Here is a 27236-nt window from a genome sequence, read left to right as displayed (position 1 = left end):
TGTTCCCCCTCCTCCTCCTCACCTGTGCAGGCCAAAGTTACCCCCCTAAAAGCCTCTCTTGAGGGTTGGGCATGAGTTGTACATTGCTGCAAGGGAAGAGGAAGAACTGCTCTCAGTTAAGCAGAACTACCATGTTTCAGCAGGGTGCATGAGCTGTGTTTTGCATCAGGTTTTTCAAAGCCAGCTTCACTCGATGACTCAAAAACAGCTTGCATTTTGAGTATCCAGGGTGCATACCCCACAACGGTCCCAAATAAATCGGGACATCTTGTTTTTTGAGTTCTGCGGCCCCAAAAGACATTCAGGGTACAATCTTTCACGGGTCACATGACTCATGCAGGAGTGCATCCCAGAAGATGTGTGTCCTGGTTTTCCACTGTGACTTGTTGGAGGGTATGAGTGTAAAGGTAAAGGAGCCCTGGACAGTTAAGGCCAGTCAAAGGCGACTATGGAATTGCGGCACTCATCTCGCTTTCAGGACAAGGGAGCCGGCGTTTGCCCACAGACAGCTTTCTGGGTCATGTAGCCCGCATGGCTAAACCACTTCTGGTGCAACAGAACACCGTGACAGAAACCAGAGTGCATGGAAATACTGTTTACCTTCCTGCTGCAGTGGTACCTATTTATCTACTCACACTGGCGTGCTTTCAAACTGCTAGGTTGGCAGGAGCTGGGACAGAGCAACAGGAGGTCACTCTGTTGTGCAGATTCGAACCGCCGACCTTCCAATTGGCAAGCCCAAAAGACTCAGCAGTTTAGACCACAGCGCCACCTGCGTATATTTGAAACACACACCAGGGATGGCCCTAAATCTGACATCCTCAGGGTATGTGTGTAATCCCACTTTCTACCTGTAATTTGGGATCCTCGTGCAGCCTCTTTTTCACAGACTTGCAGATAAACAAAATACAGCAATCTTTGGCAGCTAGCTTTGGGGGGAAAGTTGACCCAGGAGAGGAGAAAGGCATGGGGTGTGTGTGGTGGAATCAAACGTTAAGGTGATTTGGTATCCTTTTATTCAATTTGTTAACAAAAGTGACTCAACTGCTGTGAGGTTCTACCATCCCCTGACATCCCAGCCACAATGGAGGGCCCCCCCTTTTTCTTTCCTTTCTTCCGCTGTTGTATAGAATGACACTGGCGCTGTAAATTTATTGTTCTATTTATTGAAAATGACATTAATATATATATTTAAAAACACACTCCTTCTCCTAATCTCGTTGCAAAACAGCTCACCAGAGACTTCAGTTCCATCAGCTGTGTTAAAACATTCCCCCCCCTTTAAAAATTTGCCCCTCCTCACTTGAGCCCAAGCAAGTAATGGGGTCTGTGATGGTTTAGCAGGGAGCGCAAAGCCAGCCCAGCTTCTACACCCCGATATAAAAGACTGCACTTCAACCACTGAGCATCTTTCGAGCTGAATAACAGCAGGCAGAATTATGGATGCTTCACAGCACTCTTCTATTCATAAGTTTATAGCTTCAGTATTGTTTGAACATTTACAGAAGACTTAGATTGTATGGCGTACACTTCTGTTTGCATTGCTGTTTCTATAAAACGTGGAACTACCTTTTTTATGAAAGGTGGACCAGATGATTTATAAGGTTTGCTTTCCCACCTAGCAAGTGGGTCAGTCCACATCCTTCAGAGCAGGACGCAAACAGTCCAGTCTAAACTTAAAGTGGAGAACTGTACAAAAATGGGGCATTTGCCACCCAGAGGCCCATTGAAATATTCTGTACTGGGGCTCCACAATGTATGTGCTTCATAAGTAGAGCAACCTTTGAATGCTCATGTGAATTAGCTCCTAACATCCCCTTTACCTCCACACAAGTCGATTTCAGCAAGCTAACTAGCGCAGCACACATTTCAGTTACAACTTCTGTCCTGTTGCAACCTGCTTTTTAAGTATTAGAAGCTTTTTCTTTTGTCAGGACACTCTGAAACCCCCGCAGGAACCAGTTCATATGCCGAGGCCAACAGAAGAAAGAAAAAGAGACACTAATCTTCCTTTGAATACAAGTACCCAGTGCTAGCCTAACCGTGAAGTGGCATAACAGCAGTCAGGGCCTGCCTATGACATTTTGGCACTGGAGGCAACCCCCCCCCCCAAAATGGCACCCTGCTCTTCACTAGGGAAGAAGAGGTGAGTGAAGATCTACATCAGGAATGAGGGGAGGGGGCAGAGATTGGCAATGGGATTTCCTCTGCGAACCCTGCTGCCTGAAGCAGTCGCCTCACCTGACCTCATGTGTGGGCCGGCCCTGACATCCATGGTACAGAATCTCCCACTACTGACTCCCACTCCTGGCCATATCACCAGCTGCTTCAGGGCAGGGGTGCCCCCTTGGCAACGTCATACACCAGCAGAAAAAGGTGAGGTGGTAGCAGACTGGGAGGCAGGGACGTACAAAGTGGGGGGCGGAGGGGGCGGGCCACCCTGGGTGCCACTCAGGGGGTGACAAGATGGCCCCTGCCTCCCCCCAGCTGTAGAGCGGCTGATGGCACGTGCAGTCCATATAGGCGCCGCTCGCTCACTGTCCATACAGGCTGCTGCGCATGCGTACTCCATACAAGCTGCCGCACATGTGCAGTCCGTACGGGATGCCACTTGTGCGACAGCCTGTACAGATGCCATGCAAGAGGCAGCCTGTACGGAGTGCACATGTGTGGCATCCCGTACAATCGCCACACATGCGCAGTACGTATGGGATGCCACAGATGCACAGTACGTATGGGCTGCTGCACATGCACACTCCGTACGGTGGCCGTGCAAGCAGCAGCCCGTATAGACACTGTGCAAGTGACAGCCCATACAGCCGCCATGCGCACTCTGTACAGGATGCCGCACATGCGCACGTGGGCTGCCTCACCCCGGGTGCCAAAGACGGTTCCTCCGCCACTGCTGGGAAGAGGGAGAGAGAAAGTTTGTGTGTGCATCGGCTACAGCTGGAGCAGAAAATGGATGAGCTGCTTCAAGGGACAAGTGCTTTGCAAGGAAGAGGAAATAATAATGGGAGAGCATGTTTTCGCCTGCTGCAAAAAAAATACGTTCCTCTTTAAAAACTGGCTGCCGAAGGACTCAAGTGCCCAACTTGTGTTTTGTATCAGCATTAAGATCCTTGGCCCATCACTCTGCAAGAAACACGCTGTGCTCAACTCCTGGCTGCAGATACCGGGGCGACAATAAGGCCAGTGCTCATCCAAGCATCTTGGCCCATGAATTTTGCAAACAGTTTGTTCAGCAAGAAGAACGTGGAAACATGACCACAGGCAAGCAAATACATGAAGCTGAGGAACAAGAAGTTTTAGTGCTTGCAGAGCTTCTAAGAAACCCTTATACTAATAAAAGAAACCCATGTTGAGCTGTTACATTTCTCCCCCGAGACTAATATTACAACGGGGTGGCAATGCTTGAAGAAAGAATTCAAGGAACTCCACAGGAACTGAACTGGGTCATTTACAGAACCAGATGGAAATCACATTGCATCTTTAAAGTACTTTTTCTTTCCCAAAAAGTAAAAAGAGACACCCAGCAGGGTAATATTGTTCGCTGTCGATTTCCACGCTTCGCTTTTAAGGAACTTTTTACATATTAAATATTCACCCCCTTTTGGAAATAGTCATAAGTTTTGTGTTTTCAATCAGCCAGCTCGGCGGAGCTTTCTATAGAAAGTGTTGTTATCCTGAGGACAGTTGCCATGGCAAACACAGTTCGTGACGGACATCACAGGGTGCCTGATGATGTTGCCTTCAGGGCAGCGGAAATCCACGTGGATGGTTTTCGTGGCCCGGGGGGTGCAACAGCGTCCGTCACTGCAGATGCCACAATAACGGGGTTTATACAGGTGGATGCTGGTGCAGTTGTCGTACTTCAAGTGGACAGGTGTCGGAGACTTCTTGGTGCGGACGCACCTCTTCCCCTTCTAATAGGGAGAAGAAGAGATTACACAACAGACATGCAAAAGTTAATAGTGACCTAGCACCGCCATGTCTGAAAGAAGCTTTTGAGGGAGTGAAGCAGCGTCTCTACCTCCATCGTCCACCTCCGAGGGCCTTCTGGCAGTTCCCTCACTGCAAGGTTACAGGGAACCAGGCAGATGGCCTTCTTGGTAGTGGCACCCACCCTGTGGAACGCCCTCCCATCAGATGTCAAGGAAATAAACAACTACAGTGGTACCTCAGGTTAAGTACTTAATTTCTTCCGGAGGTCCATACTTAACCTGAAACTGTTCTTAACCTGAAGCACCACTTTAGCTAATGGGGCCTCCTGCTGCTGCCGTGCTGCCGGAGCACAATTTCTGTTCTCATCCTGAAGCAAAGTTCTTAACCTGAAGCAATATTTCTGGGTTAGCAGTGTCTGTAACCTGAAGCGTATGTAACCCGAGGTACCACTGTATCTGACTTTTAGAAGACATCTGAAGGCAGTCCTGTTTAGGGAAGTTTTTAATGTTTGATGTTTTATTGTGTTTTAAGTATTCTGTTGGGAGCCGACCAGAGTGGCTGGGGAAATCCAGCCAGATGGGCAGGGTATAAATAATAAAATTATTATTATTATTATTATTATTATTATTATTATTATTATTATTATTGCTCTAGGCATGCAATGAGCATTAGAAGCAAAAAAAAAAAAAAAATGCACTTATTTCACTAAATGCCCCTGCTTGATTAGCTGTGAGGGGAGAAGAGGCAAGCAAAATCGATTTTGAACAGATCTGCCACTAGCAACACCTTGGGAGGAGAGACCTCATTTTTGAGAAAGGCAGCAGATGGGAGTGTTGTGCTCCCGATTTCTAGACTGAAATTAGTAAGAATACAACGGTGCAGCTTGAAGCAGAAATGAAGCTTGAATCTCGGGCGGCATATAAATTTAATAAATAAAACAACAACAACAACAACAACAATATCACTAAGGGTGTTCAAGAAAGCATGTCCACCTTTCTCCCCTCCAAAGCCAGTGTTTTACGGTGCTTGGCTTCTGGGAGAAGTAGCTAGTGCAAAAGGACCATGCAGCGGGCTGTCTGTACGCAGCGAGAGTCTGATCCATACCTTATCTGGCAGGCGAGCACTTTCGCAAGGCCGCACCTCACAGAGCCTGGTCTGTTTCACCATCTCGCACGCTGCGTTCTTGTTGGTGACCCGAGTGGAGAAGCCCATTCCGCAGCTCGTGGAGCACGCACTCCACTCTGTCGTCTGCTCAATGCAGTTGGAACTTGAATCAGATGCGTCGATCCCAAGGGTGGCTTCTTGTCTGTACGCTAAAGGGCAGGTGGTGGTTAAAAAAACAAAAAAAACCAAACTTGGTGCCAAAGAAGGATAGAACTTTTTTTATGTATGCTACAGCAGCAGCAAGAATACTCATTGCAAAGCATTGGAAGACACAAGACCTACCCACCTTGGAAGAATGGCAGATGCAAGTAATGGACTACATGGAATTGGTGGAAATAACTGGCAGAATCCGAGACCAGGGAGAAGAGTTGGTGGAAGAAGATTGGAAGAAATTCAAAATCTATTTACAGAAACACTGTAAAATTATTGAATGTCAATGACGTTGGAATGAAACGAAGTGGTTCTAGTAATAAGGCAAAACAAGAATATGCAAGAATGGATTGATATTAAATGAAAATTTGAAGTTATAATATGTGAGGTTAAACAATTAAGGGTAAATTAAGAGGGTATGGATTTGCTGTACAAATTTTTAAATGGAATACAAAAAAGGGAAGTGTGAGGAAGTCATGAAAATAAGTTAATAAGTTTTTCTTTTTTTATGTTTAATTTTGGATTTTGTATTTTCCTGTGTTTTTCTTTACTGTTTTGTAACACTTTTTTTGTTAAAATTTAATAAATATTATTTAAAAAACAAAAAAATAAAAAACAAACAAACCTGGGTTACTGTCGGGCTTCAAGGAATTGGCTTCCTCCTCCATGGTGAAGGGCAGGAAATAAATTGAATATTATTAATTATTTACATTAATAGTGTTGAAATATACCCGGAGTCGAGTGTGGATTTCATGCTCTTTATTCAGCTCATAGTAGTGAGGAATGGAATTTCCCCCGAAATGTCGCCTTTATATACATTATTTACACAATGGGCCCCACGTGATTTACTATGAAACTAATGAAGTTTATGTTTCAAGGCCCCTAATCTGGAGCGGCCCGAGATGCAACTCTGGTCCATGTTGCTTTTTTTAAAAAAAAATGGGTCTAGTAGACCCAATTTGAGTCACGTGACTTAAACTGATTAACTTCTTGTTGTGTATATTTCAACAATCCCGGAGTTTGAGTCAGTAGCACAGATTGTGTAAAGTGTTGCAGCAGGTTGACTAATGTCATTCCCTTGCCTTTTAAACAGAGATCAAGAAGAATAACAAGGAGTTTAGGGAAGTACTTGTGTGGACACCGAAAACATAAACTCCCGGAAAAATTGTGGCAGACGATCTGTTGTGAAACAACCTCATTGAAGGTGATAACACTGGTTAACCCAGATCATTGCTGGTTGTGAAGGTGGACCCCATAACAACTCAGGCTTCAAGGCCCCCCAAATGTAGGTCCACCATGGAGGAGTGTAGGTACACCTCTCAGCTTAACCTGCATCACAAGGTTGGTGCACAGCTGTCGACGTTTCCCTTTTTAAAGGGAAATTCTCTTATTCCGAATAGGATTCCTCGGAAGAAAAGGGAAAAGTTGACAGCTATGGGTTGGTGCAAGGGGAGAGTGTGTGTCAGAGGTGGGGAGAAAAGGCCCATGCATTTCAGCTCCTTGGAGGAAAAGGTAGGAATAAAATAAACAGTTATCTCCGCCTTCTGCATCTGTTTTTGTCAGGGCAACTATGAATGACGCTCACTTTTCAGCTTAGCCAGCCATATCTGCTTAGTAAACTTCCATCATAGGATTTCAGCTATGCTTGTTTATGGCTTGTCCAAATGTAATAGAACTTGATTTCTTTATGTCTAGAGCCATAAAGTAATTCCACTAAATAAAATTATTACTTGGCAATTTTTAAAACCCATGCACGCTTATATAGGCAAACTCTTGCCCAATGATGAGAAAGGACTTCCAGAGGGTTTATTACACTGTCCCATTCACATCATGGAATGCTCTTTAAGCTGTAAAAAATGTAAACATTACTAAGGTTTTATGGGCAGGAGAATCAAGAGATAGGAAGCCAACTGGATGCGACAACCGTGAGAAGTGACCTTGAGAAGGCTATGATGCCATAAGGCTTTTAAAAAGGCACATTTTGGACTTATGGCCTTCTTACGGAGTCTGAGAAAGTTTTGTGTAAAGCTTTTTCGCTCCACTGAAACTAATATAAAAGTAAGTTCCCTCATTCTCCTGTATGTAGCACAGTGTCCAAAAACACCATAGCCTCCCAGACCGACTTCTGAAAACACAGAAGGATGTTTACTAAGTTATAAGGTACCTTACTCCATGGGGTAAGAGAACAGAGGATGTTATCTGCATAAGCAGCAGAGTGAAGTGGTAGAATTGACAGTGCCACTTTGAATTACAGATGGGGAAAACTGAATGCTCACCTAAATTGACTCCTCCATGTAACACCGTATAACACCGGTCCTAAACGATCTTCACTGGCTCCCAGTGCGTTTATGAGCACAATTCAAAGTGTTGGTGCTGACCTTGAAAGCCCTAAAAAGCCGTGGCCCTGTATGCCTGAAGGAGCATCTCCACCCCCATCATTCAGCCTGGACACTGAGGTCCTCCTCCAAAGGTCATCTGCTGGTTCCCTCACTGCAAGAAGTGAAGTTACAGGGAACCAGGCAGAGGGCCTTCTTGGTAGTGGCACCCGCCCTGTGCAACACCCTCCCATCAGATGTCAAGGAAATAAACAACTATCTGACTTTTAGACGACATCCGAAGGCAGCCCTGTATCGGGAAGCTTTTAATGTCTGATGCTTTATTATTTTTTTATATATTCTGTAAGACACCCAGAGTGGCTGGGGAAACCCAGCCAGCTGGGCAGGGTATAAATAATAAAATTATTATTATAAAATTATTATTAAGCAGAACACCAGGAGGGGATAAGGCTGGAATTTCTCTCAGGTGGGGAGCACTGTAATAGCAAGCGTAAGAGTGGCCCAATAGATGTGGGATGCCTTGCCAGGCCCCAGGCCCCAACAATGTACTGTTTTAGGCGGATGGCAAAGATGCAGCTGTTTCAAAACTGCCTCTAACAGATTATTTTTCTGGTTTGTTCTGATACCCTTTCTCCCGATGGTGGCTGGAGCAACCCAGTCAGATGGGCGGGGTACAATAAATTTATTATTACCATTGTCATTGTTATTGCAGTATTGTGGTTTTCATCTTTTAATTGGTTTTCTACTTCATGGGTAGGTTTGGAATTGGGGGTTACTATATTTAAGACTGATGTGACATCCTGGTTCATCGGCTGTCCTTTGAGTTGATTTTGGAAAACTAGGAAAGAAACATTTCAAAGAAAACACCTTCTGTTAAGTTGAACCAGAGAGCCAGTGTGGTGTAGTGGTTAAGAGCGGTAGTCTCGTAATCTGGGGAACTGGGTTCGCGTCTCCGCTCCTCCACTTGCAGCTGCTGACCTTGGGCCAGTCAAACTTCTTTGAAGTCTCTCAGCCCCACTCACCTCACAGAGTGTTTGTTGTTGGGGAGGAAGGGAAAGGAGAATGTTAGCCGCTTTGAGACTCCTTAAAAGGGAGTGAAAGGTGGGATATCAAATCCAAACTCTTCTAAGTTAAAAAGGTAAAGGACTCCTGACAGTTAAGTCCAGTCGCAGACAACTCTGGGGTTGCAGCACTCATCTCGCTTTACAGGCTGAGGGAGCCGGCGTTTGTCCACAGACAGTTTTTCCGGGTCATGTGGCCAGCATGACTAAGCCACTTCTGGCACAACGGAACACCAAAACCAGATGAGCACACAGAAACGCCGTTTACCTTCCCGCCAGAGTGGTACCTATTTATCTACTTGCACTTTTGGGCGTGCTTTCAAACTGCTAGGTTGACAGGAGCTGGGACTGAGCAACGGGAGCTCACCCCGTCGTGGGGATTTGAACCACCGACCTTCTGATCGGCAAGCCCAAGAGCCTCAGTGGTTTAGACCACAGCATCACCCGCATCCCTTCTGTTAAGTTAGGCCATTGCAAAAGAACCCAGAAGAACTAGCTTTCGAACTCCCAGATGGCTCACCTGCCATTGCAAATCCTCCAACGTCCACATCTGCTTTGGGGTCGCACGACCACTGCTCACAGCACTCCTTGGGGACCTCGATTTTCCTTGGGAAGGGGCAGTCAGGCCCAGGAAGCAGCAAGTCGAGGCTGCAGAGGGGTATGCAGCTGATCTGCCCATCTTGGCAAGTACAGTGGTATTTGCAGCTCGGCTGGAACGTCTCGCCACTCCGGTAAATAATCCCATCGAACACGCAGTTGTCTCCTTCGAGGTCTGAAGCAAAGAAGGGAAACATTCGAGCTGCGTGAAGACCTAGCACACACACCAGAACATTTTAAGCTCCTGTTTCTGCCCAATTGTCATGAAGAGAACATGCATATAGCTATGCAAGGAAACCCTGTGACACAGAGAGTCAGAAAAGTGTTTGTTTGGAAGGCTTGCAGGTCAACTACGGCAGACCTAGGTCTTCTCCAGCAGTGGGTGCACTGTGGTGTTGTGGTTAGAATGCCGGACTAAGACCTGAGAGACCAGGGTTCAAATCCCCACTCAGATGTGAAGCAGTTTGGGTGACCTTGGGCAAGTTGTAGTCTTATTTTTACAGCGAACCTGTGAGGCAGGGTTAGACTAAAATGGGGCCTAGGAAAACCACGTATGCCACCTTGAGTTCCTTGGAAGAAAGGTGGCATATAGCTCAAATGAATAAATCCTTATTTGCATTCTTGAGAGTTTCAAAGCATTTTCATGCAGGAGACTTAAAGTTTGCTCTTTTAGATATTAATAGGGAATGCAGTGTATATTTTTTATTTTAAAGATTTATACGCCACTTTTTAGCTTCAGAATCTCCCAAATGGGGTCTCCAGCTGTTTTTGGACTACAATTCCCATCATCCTTGACCACTGGTCCTGCTAATTAGGGATGATAGGAGTTGTAGTCCAAAAACAGCTAGAGACCCAAGTTTAGGAAACCCCGCAAGCAGCACAGAATAGAATAAACTAGGGGTTCCCCAAATTGTAGTCCATGAAGCTTCATTTACGTGCTTTGTGGCTGAAGACAGGAGATGGTGCGTGCATCTGTTGTATTAAATATTCATATTGATTTTAATTTTATTTTTCATTATGGTAATGCAAGAAAATACAGCACATAATAAAAAAGCAATTAAAATGAGATTAAAAAATAATATCACATCTAACACTGAGCACTGCAATAGCTACAACAGGCAGAAAAATCATTAAGTGGTTTGCCAAGACCTCCAGCAATTTCCTAAAGGTCTGCAAGAGAGAAAAGTCGGAGGACCTCTAGAATTTGATACAAAACCTCTCTCTTGGATGGGTAGGGGGCAGCAAAGGGATTCTGAAATAAGTGTGGTGTCAAAGCTACTCTCTGGAGCTCCAGCTGCCAGGCTTGCAGATGATTTTTATTTTTATTTTTTTAAAAAGCAGCCCCTGCCCTCAGGGACTTGCGATCAAAAGGAAAAGCAAATGAGGAGGGAGAAGGAAAAAAAGCAAACTCAGACACCCAACCTTAAAATTACAAAAATATTCTCATGACAAAGTTGGAAACTGTTCAGGGAAAGAAGACAAAGAGTTTGGATTTGATATCCCGCTTTATCACTGCCTAGGGAGTCTCAAAGCGGCTAACATTCTCCTTTCCCTTCCTCCCCCACAACAAACACTCTGTGAGGTGAGTGGGGCTGAAAGACTTCAGAGAAGTGTGACTGGCCCAAGGTCACCCAGCAGCTGCATGTGGAGGAGCGGGGAATCGAACCCAGTTCACCAGATTGCGAGTCCACCGCTCTTAACCACTACACCACACTGGCTCTCCAGTAGTGGCCCTCTTCCTTTCTGTTCCACTTCCGAATCCCAACAAAATGGCTACTGCGAGGCAAAATCTCTAAACACGTCTGGTCCCCCAGCAGAGCTGATGGAATAGCATTCTTCCCTTCTCTCCTCTGTGCAACCTTAGGGCAAATATTCCTATCCAGGAAGTCTTCTGCCAGGCAGTACCTGTTGCCTCAGGGTGGGGCAACGCATTCAAGCTGGAAGGAATGCAATTCCCTTCTCATGTTTAGATAACAAGACAGCTAAGAGATTGACTTCTTTTCTAAATTCTGCATCATCTCTTGCAAACATGAAAACATGAGAGCAAACCATCGCCTATGAGCATGTTCTCTGTCTTTGGTAACAAACACAACCAAAGTGTTCCCAAAATTAGGCTGGTCATGTAACCAAATGGTTCCAGAGACGGTTTCAAGCCAGGTCGTTTTCTGACGCTGTTCCTTCCATTAAATGTCCTGCACTAAGTAGTATGTAGGTTAAACCACAGAGCCTAAGACTCGCCGATCAGAAGGTCAGTGGTTCAAATCCCCACGATGGGGTGAGCTCCCGTTGCTCAGTCCCTGCTCCTGCCAACCTAGCAGTCCGAAAGCACGTCAAAGTGCAAGTAGATAAATAGGTACTACTCCGGCGGGAAGGTAAACGGCGTTTCCATGCGCTGCTCTGGTTCGCCAGAAGTGGCTTAGTCATGCTGGCCACATAACCCGGAAGCTGTACGCTGGCTCCCTCGGCCAATAAAGCGAGATGAGCACCGCAACCCCAGAGTCGGCCACGACTGGACCTAATGGTCAGGGGTCCCTTTACCTTTACCTTTACTAAGTAGTATAACACTTTCTTTACCAAAGCATTTGAGATAAGAAAATCAATCCAACTCAGAAGCAGCTCTGCAAAATCAAGAAATCTGCATTTCCCTCCTAATTTGAGTTCAGTACAGATTTTAAGTATGCAATCAGCTTTTTAAAAAAAATGAAATAAAATCCCTAAAATATGGCCCGGTTCACACAACTCTAAAGCAGGGTTCATTATATTATGAGTTAGCATTATTTGTGAACGTTTGTCAGGATATGGCTTCTTAATGCAAGTAAACCATGTCCTGAAGCCATGGTTTGTTATTATTGACTTAGAAACCTTGGTTTGTTTGGCCTCCCCATTTCAGATGCTCACCAAGCTACAAAGGCATGAACACTTGGAAAGCAAGCCCAACTTTTTTTTTTGGGGGGGGGGGTCCATGGTTTGTCTGATCATCTGTGGGACAACTCATGGTTTACTTGTGGTTTGTTAAACAAGCCACAGTTTAGTGTTACCTGTGAACCAGGCCAATGCCTTCAAATATCTGTATTATTTCATCTGTGGTTATGCAGAATACCCTCCCCATTGCTCCTTTTTATTCCTTTCAGTTTCTTGTTTTTCCCAGGATCTCCTTATCCTTTACACACTCTGTTGTGACATTGCTTCTGCCTCCATCCCCAGCGAACGTCAAGCTTTGTACAATTTGTCTTCCTTTCCAACCAGCATGAAGTTAAGGCTGCTAACTAGACTCACATGTTTGTAAAGTTCCAGTTGCAGATTGAAGCGTTTTTGCATGAAATTCTTCATCTCCAGATTGGAAACTGGGTCAACATTCCTCAAAACATGCAGCAAATACATGTTACAAACACAAGATACATTCCAGAGTTTTGAAGTCATGAAGTATTTGGAGCTGGGAAGGAATCTAGATTATGCACTGGGATGTCCACATCTGACTAGATCCTGCTCAGTTAAGGCATATCACACAAAGCTCAGCTGTGGACGCTTTTAAGTGGTATTAACAAAACCCATCAAGCCATCCCTGTGTGGCAGAATGGGGAAAGGAAGCCTTAGCAGGAAGTTGTTCTACTTTAAGAAGAAGAAAGATATAGGTTCTTGAACCAGCCTCCCAAGTAGTTGTATACAAACCACACTCAGCTCCAGCCCCCTATCTGACCATAAGGACGGCTGCTGCATGGATAGATAGATAGATAGATTACACATATTCTACAGCTCCTCCAAGCAGCTCAGAGTGGCACCAATGACCACACCAGTGCCCATTATGACTGGTAGGGTGGCAGGTAAGGAGGCCCACAGTAGGTGGCGCCAGAGCAAATGACAGACAGAACCAGCTGATTCTACTTTTGTCCCCAGCTGCCTCCTCTTTGCTGAGATCTACAAGGGCAACACTGAGATTAAAGAGGAAGCGGACAGCCAGGTTGTTGGTAGGGAGGCAGGAAAATGGGGGTTGCCTGAGGTTGGTGGGGCAGAGTCCCACCCCACTTTCAGACCAGCCTCCACTGCTCCCCATCCATTCCATCCTCCTGAGTACTCTACAAGGCAGGTAAGTCCAAGAGAAAGCGATCAGCCTAAGTTCACCAGGTGAACTTCTAAAGGGGGTCAAGGATTTGAATCTGGGTCTCCCTAACCCAAACAAGGCACTCTGCAAATGCCAAGTGTTGCTGTTAACGTTACGAATTGTTCACCACTAAGCGCCTGTCTCCTTTGGCACCTGGTCACACCATTCGTTACACAAATACACTTTCCCTCATTACTGAGAGGAGATATGAGATCCATCCATCTTCAAAGATCTCAAGGGCTGTCACACTGAAGAAGGGGCAAGCTTCTTTTCTCCTACTCAATTTACAAGAAAGGAAATTCCAACTAAACATCAGGAAGAACTTTCTGAAGGTAAGATATGTTAGACAGGGGGACAGTCTCCTACAGGAGGTTGTGGACTCTCCTTCATTGGAGAATCCTCTGGAAAAACAATCTCTCAAAGGACCCGTTGATGGCATTTTACCATTGTACTGTTGAGAGTGTATTAACTTATGGTCAGTGTGTGTGGTTTGGGAGCTGCATGGTCAGGGAAAAAACAATGCTGTCCAGGGTTGTAAAGACTGCGGAGAGAATAACTGGGTGCACTCTTCCCACCTTGGATCAAATCTATGCTTCCAGGTGCCATAAGAAAGCTGCAGAGATAGTGCAGGATAGTGCACACCCGGAAATGATCTCTTTCAGCTTCTGCCTTCTGGAAGAAGGTAGAGGGTTATAAAGACTAGGACTAGCCAACTGAGAAACAGTTTCTATCAAATGTGATTTTGGTTTTAAACGCAGTGTAAGGTAGTATATTGTATTTAATTATGGGGTTTCAGAGTTTTTAGGAGGTTAACGAGGCTGGGATAGCAGGCTTGTTGGTTTTTGAATGTCTATTGTAGATTTTTTTTTCAATTTCGTTGTTATGTATGGGACAATGACAATAAAGATTATTGTATCATAAAAGCAGAAGTTGGATGACCATCTGCCATGGATGCTTTAGCTGAGATTCCTTAATTGCAGGGGTTAGACTAGATGACCCTTGGGGTCCCTTCCAATTCGACAAGTCTATGATCTTCTACCATCAGAGGAAGGCAGAAAGCCCAGGTTTCATTCCCTGGTATCTCCAGGCAGGATTTGGGAGAGAACCCTGCCCGAGAGCCACTGCCAGTCAGGGAAGACCATAGAGCACCAATGGTCCTAGAATCAGAACTGTAGAGCTGGAAGCGAACCCCATGGTCATCTAGTCGAATCCCAGGCCGCTACACCATCATTTTAGAAATTAAGTAGTGATGTATGGAAGTGAGAGCTGGACCATAAAGAAGGCTGATCTCAGAAGAATTGATACTTTTGAATTATGGTGCTGGAGGAGACTCTTGAGAGTCCCATGGACTGCAAGAAGATCAAACCTATCCATTCTTAAGGAAATCAGCCCTGAGTGCTCACTGGAAGGACAGATCCTGAAGCTGAGGCTCCAAGACTTTGGCCACCTCATGAGAAGAGAAGACTCCCTGGAGAAGACCCTGATGTTGGGAAAGATGGAGGGCACAAGGAGAAGGGGACGACAGAGGACGAGATGGTTGGACAGCTACCAGCTACCAGCATGAGTTTGACCAAGCTGCGGGAGGCAGTGGAAGACAGGAGTGCCTGGCGTGCTCTGGTCCATGGAGTCACGAAGAGTTGGGCACGACTAAACGACAACAACAGTGGGGGAAGAACAGAGAGAGATCGAGGGCGGGAGGAGGACATGTCCCCCACCCATCCCAAAAACTTGCCACTTACCCACGCAGACCCCCAAGCCAGCCTCGCTCCCTGCGTCGCGGTGACAGTGGAGGGCGCTGCTCTCATCGCAGGGCATCAGCCGCGAGCAGCTCTCCCCGCGCTGCCGAGCGCACGTCGGGCAACAGGCGCAGCCGTCCAGCACCGTCGGCACGCCGGCGGCGCAAGCGGGCGGCTCGTCGGGGCAATCGCACGGCAGCCGGCACTCGGGCTCCTCGTGACCGCGCACCTGGAAGGGAGGGGCGGGGAAGGAGAGAGATACAAGCACCGTCAGCAAAGGCCCTTCGTCGTCCCGCGGGTCGCACGTCGAGCGAGCAGGGGGAATGCGCCGCTTTTGCGCGCAAGCAAGCAAGCCGCATTCACCTTGCACAGGAGGAGCAGGAGGAAGAGGAAGGGGAGGAAGGCGATCCTGGCTCCCCGCGACGGCGCCGCGCGCTCCGGCTCCGCGCTGCGCTCCGCATCCCCCATCGCGATGGATGGGCATCGCCACACGCGCGCATCCGTCGGCGCAGGTTATATACAGCACCTCGGCGCTCCTCGCCCTGCCATTGGACGGTGCCGGGGCGACCTGGGTCCAATCCCAGGCCTTGGTGTCAAGTTCGGGGGAGGGGAGGGGCGGGAGGGGATCGGTAAATGATCAGCAGAGGTTCTGCTCTCCCGTGTAACGGTGGAAACGCGCGTGGTACCTGGGATCAGGGAATCGACGCCTCTAATTTTCCAAAGGGGAGCTCGTCCGTCTTTAGGGGAGGGGAGGGGAGGCGGGGGAGTAGTTCCTGAGAGCTAAAGTGAAAGTACACTGTGGCTAAGACGTTGGGTTTGAAGATCTGGGAAACCCAGTGGCGTAGCGTGGGTTGTCAGCACCCGGGGCAAGGCAAGTAATTTGCACCCCCTAACCCGTGGATTTGCGCCCCCTAACCCTAACCCCCAGATGTTGCGCCCGGTGCGGCCGGCCCCCCCTGCACCCCCCACACTACGCCACTGGGGAAACCCAGAGGATGGGAGATGTTCCTGCTCCGTGAATGAAATGGCCAAGTGTCTACACAGTGTCGGCCCAAGAGGAGAAAGGAAAAACATGCAACCAGAGAATAACAACAATTTATTATTTATACCCTGCCCATCTGGCTGGGTTTCCAGCTGGGATGCCGCTCCTGACAGAATATTAAAAACACAATCAAACATCAAACATTTAAAACTTCTCTAAACAGAGCTGCCTTCAGATGTCTTCTAAAAGTCAGATAGTTGTTTATCTCCTTGACATCTGATGGGAGGGCGTTCCACAGGGTGGGTGCCACTACCGAGAAGGCCCTTTGACTGGTTCCCTGTAACCTCACTTCTTGCAGTGAGGGAACCGCCAGAAGGCCCTCAGAGCTGGACCTCAGTGTCAAGGAAGAACGATGGGGATGGAGATGCTCCTTCACCCCCATACTGGTTTGGGGATGAAGGTATACTGGGCCGAGGCCATTTAGGGCTTTAAAGGTCAGCACCAACACTTTGAATTGTGCTCAGAAATGTATTGGGAGCCAATGTAGGTCTTTCAGGACTGATGTTATGTGGTCTCGGTGGCCACTCCAGAAAACCCCCAAACGGCACAGAAATGGCAGTCCTTTCAAACTCCACTGGTGCCAACCCGTCAGGAATCGAGCTCATGATGCAATTCACAAGGGAGCTAATGAACTTAAGATAGCAGGTGTCATGTACTGAGTTGAATAGGATCCAAACTGCAGCAGTCTGATTGGTCCTAGAACAATAGGATCCAAATTGCAGCAGTCTGATTGGTCCTAGAACAATAGGATCCAAATTGCAGCAGTCTGATTGGTTCTAGAACAATGCAGCAGTATGATTGGTTGGCAGGAACCACCCAATCATGCTCCAGATATAAGTGAATCCACAACCTGATTGGCTTACAGTAGAATTCCAGAATTAGCCAATCATGTGCAGCCCGTTGTGTAAATAATGTATATAAAGCAGATACTTTGGAGGGGACTTTCATTCATTCCTCCTCACCACTATGAGCTGAATAAAGAGCATGAAATCACTTTGCGACTCTGAGTATATTTCAGCAGGAAATTCTCCCAACAAGGAATGGGTAGATCTGTCAAGTTAAAGGATTCTCTCGCTTTCTTATTTTTTCCAACCTAAATTTCAGTTCTCCATAATTCCACATCAGTTTGGGGATTTTTCTCCTTTCAAAGGTTCTCGTGAAAATCCTTCAACATTTTCACAAGACTTTCTCCCCATAACTTTGTATGCAGTTTTGCCTAATGAACACATTTTTTTTACAAAGCAATATAATGCATGTTTGTGTGTTATTTCCACCAATATATGCACATGGCCTCTTCATCACCCCACACAAAACAAAGAGCAGATCTTTCACAGTCTGTGACTGTACTGGAACTGTTTTTTAGATTCCCCCCCCCCCCCGTTTTATAACTTGGTTATTTGCTGCCCTGAGATCCTTTGGGGGAAAGAGTAGGATAGAAATCTAATACTGTAAATAAATGTTAACATGCAAAATGATGCCCCAATCCACCAGCCCCAGGACACAGCTAGCAATGACCAAATTCCTCTATGCTCCTCATGCTCCTAGATATATATCATATTTAATGCACCATGCAATTTCCCCCAGGCTTTGAAGTTGCAATTTAAATCCTGCTGGCTGTTTTGTGTGGGAGCGTTTTTTCATAGCTTATTTGGTTTCATGTTTTTGCTTTGTAATTGTTTAAGCCTTTTGGTAAACCACTCCGACTGAAAGGAAGCATAAAAGTCTTCTAACAAATGAAACACTTGTTCAATATTGAGCTTAAGTGGATTCACATGTAATAATTAAGAAGAAAAAGTTTGTGGACAGTACGACTGAACTAGAATTATCCATTCATTTCACACACACACACACCCCTTCTTTCCTACAATAGTCCAAGGTATCTTGTGGGCTTTCATAATGGTTCCGAAACCACAAAACAAAACAGTAGGTCTCCCTGAAATTTCTCAGAACATGATTTTCTGTCTTCTCTCCCCCCCCCGCCCTCTCTTGAAAATCTCCTTTCTGGGAGATGCTGTTGAAGTGCTGGAGACTTCTAGTCTTTCCCTGGAGAATATTTGATGAATGTTGTTGTTCAGTCGTTTAGTCATGTCCGACTCTTCATGACCCCATGGACCAGAGCACGCCAGGCACTTCTGTCTTCCACTGCCTCCCGCAGTTTGGTGCTGGTAGCATCGAGAACACTATCCAACCATCTCGTCCTCTGTCGTCCCCATCTCCTTGTGCCCTCCATCTTTCCCAACATCAGGGTCTTTTCCAGGGAGTCTTCTCTTCTCATGAGATGGCCAAAATACTGGAGCCTCAGCTTCAGGATCTGTCCTTCCAGTGAGCACTCAGGGCTGATTTCCTTCAGAATGGATAAGTTTGATCTTCGATGAATAGGTTTACCTAATTTCACCCTCCATGAATTTTGGGTCCTGTTTTAATCTTGTTTCAGATTATTTTAATATTGTCTTTGGAAGCAATGGGGTGGCCCCTAATCCTTACTGTTCTCCCCTTTAACACAAGCCTTCCTTCATCTACCAGTAGGAATTAAAAATGGAGTTTCGTTCAGCGTTACGTGAGCCAAGATTTCAAAGAGAATTTTCTGAAGGAGACAGTTGGAGAATTTCACCTCTCCCCACCAAGAATATTCAGCAAAATGCCTCTCTGCTCCCTATGCACATACAATTGGGCCACCCACCAATAGCATGTTCTACTAGCTTTTTCACTAGTACAAGAAATAAGTGTTCTGCGGGGGTGGGGGGTTCCACCACTCTCTTCACCTTTTGCATGCCCCACAAAGTTCCCAAAATCTGCTCCAGTGGGTTGTGGCAACCCCAGAACAGATTTAGGGGGTGGAGAGGGGAATAACATCCCATCTTGCAAGAGGGTAATTCTCTTGCTGACATAACCCTAGCCCTAGCACTATGGTGAATAAAACCCAAGAAGAATTTTGCGAGGCCATTTCCCTCAGCACGGAAACAAAAACCCAAACAGCTCTTCCACACCCATTTTCTCTTGAGCAGCCTCAGAACTAGTGAATGGCGCCAGGACTGCTAATTACAAGAAGTATCCCCCCCCCCCTTTAAAAACGGCCTTTTCTTAAAAGATTCCTCTTTGAGAAGAGGTGGAAATCACGCATCAGTCATTCGTGAGATTCCTGGCAATGGGAATCCAGATTCCAAGCCACAGCGCTGCCTTACCCAACCTAAACCCAATCTAGATCCAGAACTGAATATTTGCTTCCTTGACCTGCCTCCATCCATAACACATCTGAGCTAGTGGTGATAGTTCTGAATCAAGCCGTGCCAAAGGATTAGAGGGCAAAATCTCTCTAGCCTGTCTTAGGAAATAAATGTCTCACATGCTGTAATTTATTGCTGGTCTAAATATGTGTTTCAGCACTTTTCAAGCTTTCTCCTCCTCATATCCTAAGAGGAAGAGGTGAAGGTTGACCCGTATTCCAAAATGCCACAATATCAGGTATAAATCAGCATTTTAAAAGAGCTCTCTTGGTTCAGACAATAAATAAATTTATCCCAGGGATGGGGAACCTGCAGCTCTCCAGATGTTGCTGGACTACAGCTCTCCCCAATCCTGACCCTTGGCTATGCTGGCGGCAGCAGATGAGACCTGGAGTCCATTAACATCTGGAGGGCCATAGGTTCTCCATCCCTGATTTAGTCTAGGACTATGTTTCCAGTAGACATCAGCCAGACACTTTTGGAAAGCTTGTGAACAAAGCAAGAAGGCCAACAGCCCTCCTTTGTTGTTTGTCCCGGTATCAGGTATTTAGAGATACCGTATTTTTCACTACATAAAACGCACCTGACCATAAGACGCACCTAGTTTTTAGAGGTGGAAAACAAGGGGGGGAAATATTCTGAATGAAACAGTGGATGTATGATTTTTGTGGTTCATGCTGTGGCCACAGACATGATATGTGATTTGACAGTGAGTTTGGGGTAGCCCAATGCAAAAATCCTGAGAATCCATGTGGATCTGTGCTTTGTAACCACGTTTTTGCACCATTGCGGCCCCACGAAACAGTGGATGCCTGGTTTTTTTGGTGCAGGCTGTAGCCATGGACATGCTATGTGATCTGATGGTGAATTTGGTGTGACCCAATGCAAAAATCCTGAGGATCCATGGGCTTTTACCTCCTCTCTCCCAGGCAGCCTCCGCTAGCGTCCCTTATCTCTCTCCAGATCCCACTGATCAGCTGCTTCCTTTCAACACTCCCTTCCCTCTTGTTTGCCTTAGTGTCTTTTCCTTAGCTGGAGCAGTTTTTTGCTCCTCCTTTTCTTCTAATTTCTCTCCTTATTGCTTTAGTCTTCCTGTTTCCCCCCTTTGCAAGTTTGCTGTCTTTACCTCCCCCTTCCCAGGTAGCCTCCTTTATCTCTAGCGTCCCTTATCTCTCTCCCTGATCAGCAAACGATCAGCGGCTTTGTTTCAACACCCACTTCCCTCTTTCTAAAAAAAGAAGAAGCATGATCTGCTTTTTGCCCCTGGGCAATTCAGCTCCAGGAAGCACACATTCGCTCCATAAGATGCACAGACATTTCCCCTTACTTTTTAGGAAGAAAAAAGGTGCGTCTTATGGAGCAAAAAAATATGGTATACTGCCTCTTAACATGGAGGTTGCATTGAGCTATATCATCACATAGCAAACGTAGTTCTTCAAATGGCACCATCCATGCACCAGGGGAACGTATCAGAAGGGTAGGAGGAGCACCAAGTTTTGCAGAAGGAGAAGCAATACTTAAGGGGGGAAATGCTAAATTGGGGGTGATGACTGAGCATGCTCAGTGGGCACAAAATGCTGGCTGGTTATTGTAGAGCAGGATGGGAAACTGGGGGTGGGAAAGGGCATAGCTGCCTGGCTAGAACCCTGACAGGAGAATTCAAGGTGGCAGCATTTTGTTGTAGGTCCCACTTGAGATGGTTAGTAGTGTGGGGAATATGGAGTCAAATCTAACAGTGCGCATTCATGCTAGTTAGTATGTGAAGGGGTTAAGACCCACAGAGTTCTAAATTACTAGAGTAGACTCTGTGATGTCACATCCCCTCTTCTTCAAGGAGGGAGGAAGTATTATTTCTTCCTCTCTCTCTCTCTCCTTCAAACTAAAGAAGCTGAGCAGACTTCATGAGGCAGAAGCTCCTGTGCCCAGACTCCATGGCTGAAGATATCTTTTGCATTTTGTAACCAAGAATACCTTGCCTGTGTTGCTTCTGCTGTAGCATTGATGAATGCATGAGTGAGACCTGTGATTACTGTGAGTAAAGCATTTTAACTTACTAAACATTGTGGTCTATTCACTCCGAGAGGGGTAGAGATGAGGGAGCACATTTTAAGCACGTAATACTGAGACATTTAAAGGCCTAACAGCCTATATTTTCTGCACTTTGCACACGCTGCATAGATCTTCGTTCTAAACTCCTCTGGGGGGCTGTCTTGGCTAAAGGGTGAGTCAAGGCCCACACTTTAAAAATAAAAATAAAATCAGGCAGCCAACCGTTTTTTCTTTGCCGTTCCCCACACATGTGGGAGTTCAGGATTAATTGGAATCCCCCAGTCATTTCCCAACATAATGTAGACACTTCTTCACACATCACATTATTAAGCTATAGAATTCACACCACTAGAAGGCTGTGGCCAATTTAGATGGCTTTAAAAGAAGTTTGGACGGATTTGTGGAGGAGAGGGCTATTCATGGCTACTCAATGCCACTGCTCAAAGCCATTGTGCTTGGATCTTGTTTGATGGTTTTCCAGCAACATCTGGTGGACCACTTGGCCTGGTCCAGCAGGTTCTTTTTACGTTCTTATAAGTCAACTCAGGGGCTCATCTTCCAGCATCATAACTTTTGGAAGATGAGCATCATTTTAGGATGCTAGACAGCATCCTAAAAAGCAAAGACATCACCTTGTCAGCAAAGGTCCATATAGTTAAAGCTATGTTTTTCCCAGTAGTGATGTATGGAAGTGAGAGCTGAACCATAAAGAAGGCTGATCGCCGAAGAATTGATGCTTTTGAATTATGGTGCTGGAGGAGACTCTTGAGAGTCCCATGGATTGCAAGAAGATCAAACCTCTCCATTCTTAAGGAAATCAACCTTTAGTGCTCACTAGAAGGACAGATTGTGAAGCTGAGGCTCCAACACTTGGGCCACCTCATGAGAAGAGAAGACTCTCTGGAAAAGATGTTGGGAAAGATGGAGGGCACAAGGAGAAGGGGACGACAGAGGACAAGATGGTTGGATAGTGTTCTCGAAGCTACCAGCATGAGTTTGACCAAACTGCGGGAGGCAGTGGAAGACAGGAGTGCCTGGCGTGCTCTGGTCCATGGGGTCACGAAGAGTTGGACATGACTAAGTGACTAAACAACAACAACAATTCAACTCAAATCATTGGACAGAAAACTAGCAAGGGGGTGGATTCCAGCCAAGCTAGCCCCCCTATGTTCTAAATGGAGGGAACTGGTACAGTCCAGGTACTGTGGTACAGTGAGCTCAGTAGAATCACAGTGAGAGCAATATTCTGGAAATATCTTTGCAAGTTGTTAGTATTTGCTAGGGGTGGAAAGGGATGTTGAGTTATGCTCAGAGGAAAATTGAAGGGGGCGAGGAGGGGAGGAGATGCTTCTAATTCAGAAAGAATGTTGTTTCATATTGGTAGTTTACAGGTTCAGTTGCATTTGGAACTTCACCATCCCTGCCTCCAGTCCCCAAACTCTCACAGCAATAATAATAATAATAAAATAAATGCTGTGATTTACAAGGGAAAAAAGTCTCCTTGGCTGCCTCTTCTGTAAAAGTTTTTTTTTTACTACCCCTGTTGACCATAAACCAGAACTATGTGGCCAACCAAATGATGGTTTTGGCCCAACATATTTTTTTTTTCCAGGACAAAAAAAGAGAGAAAAGAAATAGCATGGAATTGTCTTGGCTTTAGAAAAAGAAGAAAAGAAAAGGAGTTTCGCTGGAATGTTATTGCCATGCCAAGATCAATAGGTCTCTTTATAAATAGCTCTGTGCAAATGTATGCCTTTGATGCCTATTTCAGTTGAATTTAGAATACTTAATGTGGAATTTACCTACAGATGTTTAATGCTATGGGTTACATATAGACTATGATGTCTTGTTGTGCTTTCAAACATATTTCACACAAATTCCCCTTCTTTCCAGAGGGAGAACTATGACTGCAAAACCCAGCCTCATTGGCTCACAGCTGGGATCAGTGGCTTCTTGACTCCTCCTAGCCCTTCCCATTCTGGCTACATAAGAAGTGGGAGGCGAGTTAGCAAAGCCCTTACCAGCTGAGGGCAACTGCAGTTTGACCTCATCTTCTCTTAGAACAGCCTTCATCAATGGCTGCATCTGTGAGACAGGTGAGACATCAAAGCACCCTCCATCAGCCTGGCCTATGAGCCAACTGTCCCTTGGCTCCTCTCCTCCCAGAGCTGGCTGTCATCTCAGTAACCAAACCAACCATTCGTTATAATGACAGCTTCATGCAACATAAGAATTGATATCTGAATTTGCTGGTTTCCTATATTAGATTGCAATAACATATATTATTATTCCTTTGTACAGAACATCTTAGGTGTCCTTCCAGATACACACATACACACACAGTGGTACCTCGGGTTACAGACGCTTCAGGTTACAGACTCCGCTAACCCAGAAATAGTACCTCGAGTTAAGAACTTTGCTTCAGGATGAGAACAGAAATCGCGTGTTGGCGGCGGTGCAGTGGAAGCAGGAGGCCCCATTAGCTAAAGTGGTACCTCAGGTTAAGAACAGATCTCCAGAACGAATTAAGTTCGTAACCAGAGGTATCACTGTATATATATTGCACATTCATGATTATTTGTTCTAATGAAGGTACAGTGGTACCTCAGGTTACAAACACCTCGGGTACAAACACTTCAGGTTACAGACTCTGCTAACCCGGAAGTAGTACCTTGGGTTAAGAACTTTGCCCCAGGATGAGAACAGAAATAGTGTGGTATCAGCGGGAGGCCCCGTTAGCTAAAGTGGTACCTCAGGTTAAAAACAGTTTCAGGTTAAGAACAGATCTCCAGAATGAATTAAGTTTGTAAGCAGAGGTACCACTGTATTGGGGAAGTTGGGTGTGAGCCCACTTTCAATACTGGTTTCCTCGCAAAACTTTCAGGATGGCCACACCGCTTCATTTCCAATTGGTGCATCCCCGTAACATCCTGTGGTAACCCTCTTTACCACAAATATTCTGGGGTGCTTTGTTGTTTTGTTGCACTGTTGTGCAAGAGTCTCTTTCCAGATGGCAATAACACTGGGAAGGCATCACAGAACAACTAAGAACGTAGAGGGATGCATCGATGGTGCAATACCTGAGAACAAAAGTGCTCTCCCCTCCTGTGGCTTCCAACAACTGGTATTCAGAAGCATTATTGCAGGCTTCCTCAACCTCGGCCTTCCAAATGTTTTTGGCCTACAACTCCCATGATCCCTAGCTAGCAGGACCAGTGGTCAGGGATGATGGGAATTGTAGTCTCAAGACTTCTGGAGGGCCGAGGCTGAGGAAGCCTGCATTATTGCCTTCACCTGTGTCGATTCCGACTGGTAATGGCAATGCCCCACTCACTCTAATGGAGCAGCCTCCACTATCTCAGGCCCTGCAAGCAATGACCAGATTCCATGTGATAGACCTGAGCTTCTGATGCCTTCAAATGAGTTGCCATTGTCACTACCTTTCTTTCCACGCAGGCCTTTTATGATTAGATGCTGCTTTATTGCTGCCCCTCTGTTTTTAATAATCTGTCCCAGTTATAAGGTTTTATTATTATTGCTGTGATTTTTATTGGCATTTTATTATTTCCTTGAAAGCTTGCCCACTTCTGGAGAACAAAGAGACCATTGTTGAAAAGTGACCTATAAATTATCCAGTTAACAACCAGGAACGGTTGTTTGGTTGTTGCAGAGAAGAAACATGTCACATGTTTTCCGCCTGCAAGGAAAAGGAATGTATTGATCCAGGGAACTCCCTACTTAATGGCAAGTGCAACCCGTATGTTATTGGAGGACAACCTACAGCTCAACAGCCACATGTGGCTCTCTTTGCCTAATTTCTTTTCTTTTCTTTCTGGAAGTTGAGATCACGCATATAACTTTAGGCAGTGTAATATTATACAGCAGTACAGCAAGTGACCTGGAGTACCATAGACTTCCTTTTATCCAAACACTGAAAATACAGAATATGCATTGGGTGACTACAGAGCATGTTCCTATGCTGATCCTCCCAGTCTTCTCCTTCTTCCTCTGACCACTCCTTGTCACCCCACCACTAATCTCCTGGCTCTGAGCCTTCTTCCCTTGGGGTTCTCCAGCTGGTTCCTCCTGTGCTGGGCCCAGAGGAAAACCCAAGCAACGCGGTCCAGGTCCGGTCCCGAATCCAAGGGTTCCACAAAGAGTCAGTCCGACAGAGTCAAGGCAGGAAACCAGGCTGGGTCAGGCACAGGGTCACAGGCAGGTTCTAGCAAACAGCAATGTTGCTCCCGCAACCTGGGGCAGGGTCCGACAGCCTTTTATCTCTGTCGGGGTAATGGCTGGTCCTGATCCCCCGGTGACTCACCTCCCTGTCTCGCCCGAAGGTGAGCACACCTGCACTCAGGTCTCTCCTTCTCTCAGACCTAAGTCTCTGCAGCTTGGGAGATGTTGGTGTGTGACTAGACCCAGAGGCCACCTCAGCCTCTCCTGACTCAAATGGTAGTGGAGCAGCTGTAAGTGATTGCTCGGCTGAGGTCAAAGAGGTAATCCCCTCATCTGGAGCCGGGGCAGGCTCAGGCCCCTGACTCGGCCCAGCTGGTGCTTGTTGCAGGGGAACCTGTGCAGACTGGGGCTCTTCAGAATCAGGCCCCAGACTTGGTTTAGGTGCCGCCTGAGGCAGAAGATTCGGTGCAGACTGAGACTCCTCTGGTTCCAAGTCTGAGCCCTAGTCCCAGGCCATCACATCTCCCACCATTCCTCTGTGTTCAACCAGTCCCCAACAGCGACCCCCAAAAGGGCACCTCCTGTTGTTGCCCTGGTACTGTGGAATGACTTTCCCTGTGTGAAACAGCAACCACAAGCTACTTCAAGGGTCCTGTGGAGGTTTATTGTTTTGCTCAGCTACTGCAGAACAAGGAGAGAGGCTATTTTTCCCCCCACCCAAGGGCTGCCATTGCTTCTCAATGCCACTTGCCAAAAGTGGGCAGGACCAGTGACAAAAGCAGATGGAACAACTTGCATGACCAGTGCTTTTTTCCTGGGTGGACACAGGGGTACGCATACCCCTAAACATGTTGTGAATCTAACAGGAGAAGAAACTAAAATAAAAAATAAAAAATTAGTTTCTTCTCTAGCACTGTGAATTGTCAGTTCCATTGCTACCCCTGATGGCAGCCTCATTTCCTGTCACAGTGTTTCCTAAGTCTCAGACAGAAGCGAGCATTTAATGTGGGAAGTAGGAGTTGGAATCTAGCACAGTGATTGGTCAGTTTCATTGTTACCACCTCCGATGGCAGCTTCATGTCCTTTCCTGGTATTTCTGGGAAGAATAGGGAAGATGTTAATGCATGCAACCTCATGCCAATGTGGAAGTTACTGTGAGCTGTCAGCTGTGTAATGTGAGGTAATGCATGTTCTTTGTACTTTTGTCCATTTACTTTATTTATTTTTCCCAGTTTGAGCACAGTCAGGAGACGGACTTCCTGGTTACGTCTCCCGCTTTTAGCCGAATTTCAGTCACTTTAGTCCCAAATTTTTAAGATCCCCTACTCACGGGTTTGTAGTTTGAAGTCTGATGTTCCAGGAAAAAAGGTCGGCGCTCATTGGCAGCAACCGCACGGCTTCACTCCTGCAGAAAGAGCGATGAACTCACAGCACTGCTCCCCCTTCCACGCTCCGGAGCCCCTTACGGGGTTCCTTCCTCGTTTCTGGGGGGGCTTCTGGTGCCCGCCGAGTCCCACGGCCACAGGCTCACTCTGCCTGTGGTTTTTCTTAGTGGGTCTCCGCTTTGCCGTAGCGGATGACCCTTTTCTGCGGGGCCCCTCTTCACAGCGCGAAGAGGATCGCCATTGCCGTTTCGCGCCGCCTCCGGAAGTCC

General features: G+C 46.3%; 1 protein-coding gene and 1 long non-coding RNA gene across 2 annotated transcripts; one reads left to right on the top strand and one right to left on the bottom strand.

The window, feature by feature from the left end:
* Nucleotides 1–1146: 1146 nt before the first annotated feature.
* CCN3 (cellular communication network factor 3) lies at nt 1147–15571 on the bottom strand. The gene is made up of 5 exons (XM_079984455.1): nt 15452–15571; nt 15092–15317; nt 9177–9428; nt 5050–5258; nt 1147–3926 (listed from the first exon to the last, which is right to left on the bottom strand). The coding sequence occupies exons 1-5, from the start codon at nt 15554–15556 to the stop codon at nt 3645–3647; spliced, it is 1074 nt and encodes a 357-aa protein (XP_079840581.1). The 5' UTR covers nt 15557–15571; the 3' UTR covers nt 1147–3644.
* Nucleotides 13202–23420, top strand: LOC307220596. Its single transcript, XR_013840966.1, has 4 exons — nt 13202–13337; nt 19512–19592; nt 21240–21385; nt 23297–23420. It is a non-coding gene; the product is annotated as an uncharacterized lncRNA (long non-coding RNA).
* Nucleotides 23421–27236: the final 3816 nt, after the last annotated feature.

This window comes from Podarcis cretensis, assembly GCF_951804945.1.
Source record: "Podarcis cretensis genome assembly, chromosome: 7".
NCBI lineage: Eukaryota > Metazoa > Chordata > Lepidosauria > Squamata > Lacertidae > Podarcis > Podarcis cretensis.
The sequence above is the reverse complement of the archived record's forward strand: the minus strand, read 5'-3'. Positions and strand labels throughout refer to the sequence as shown.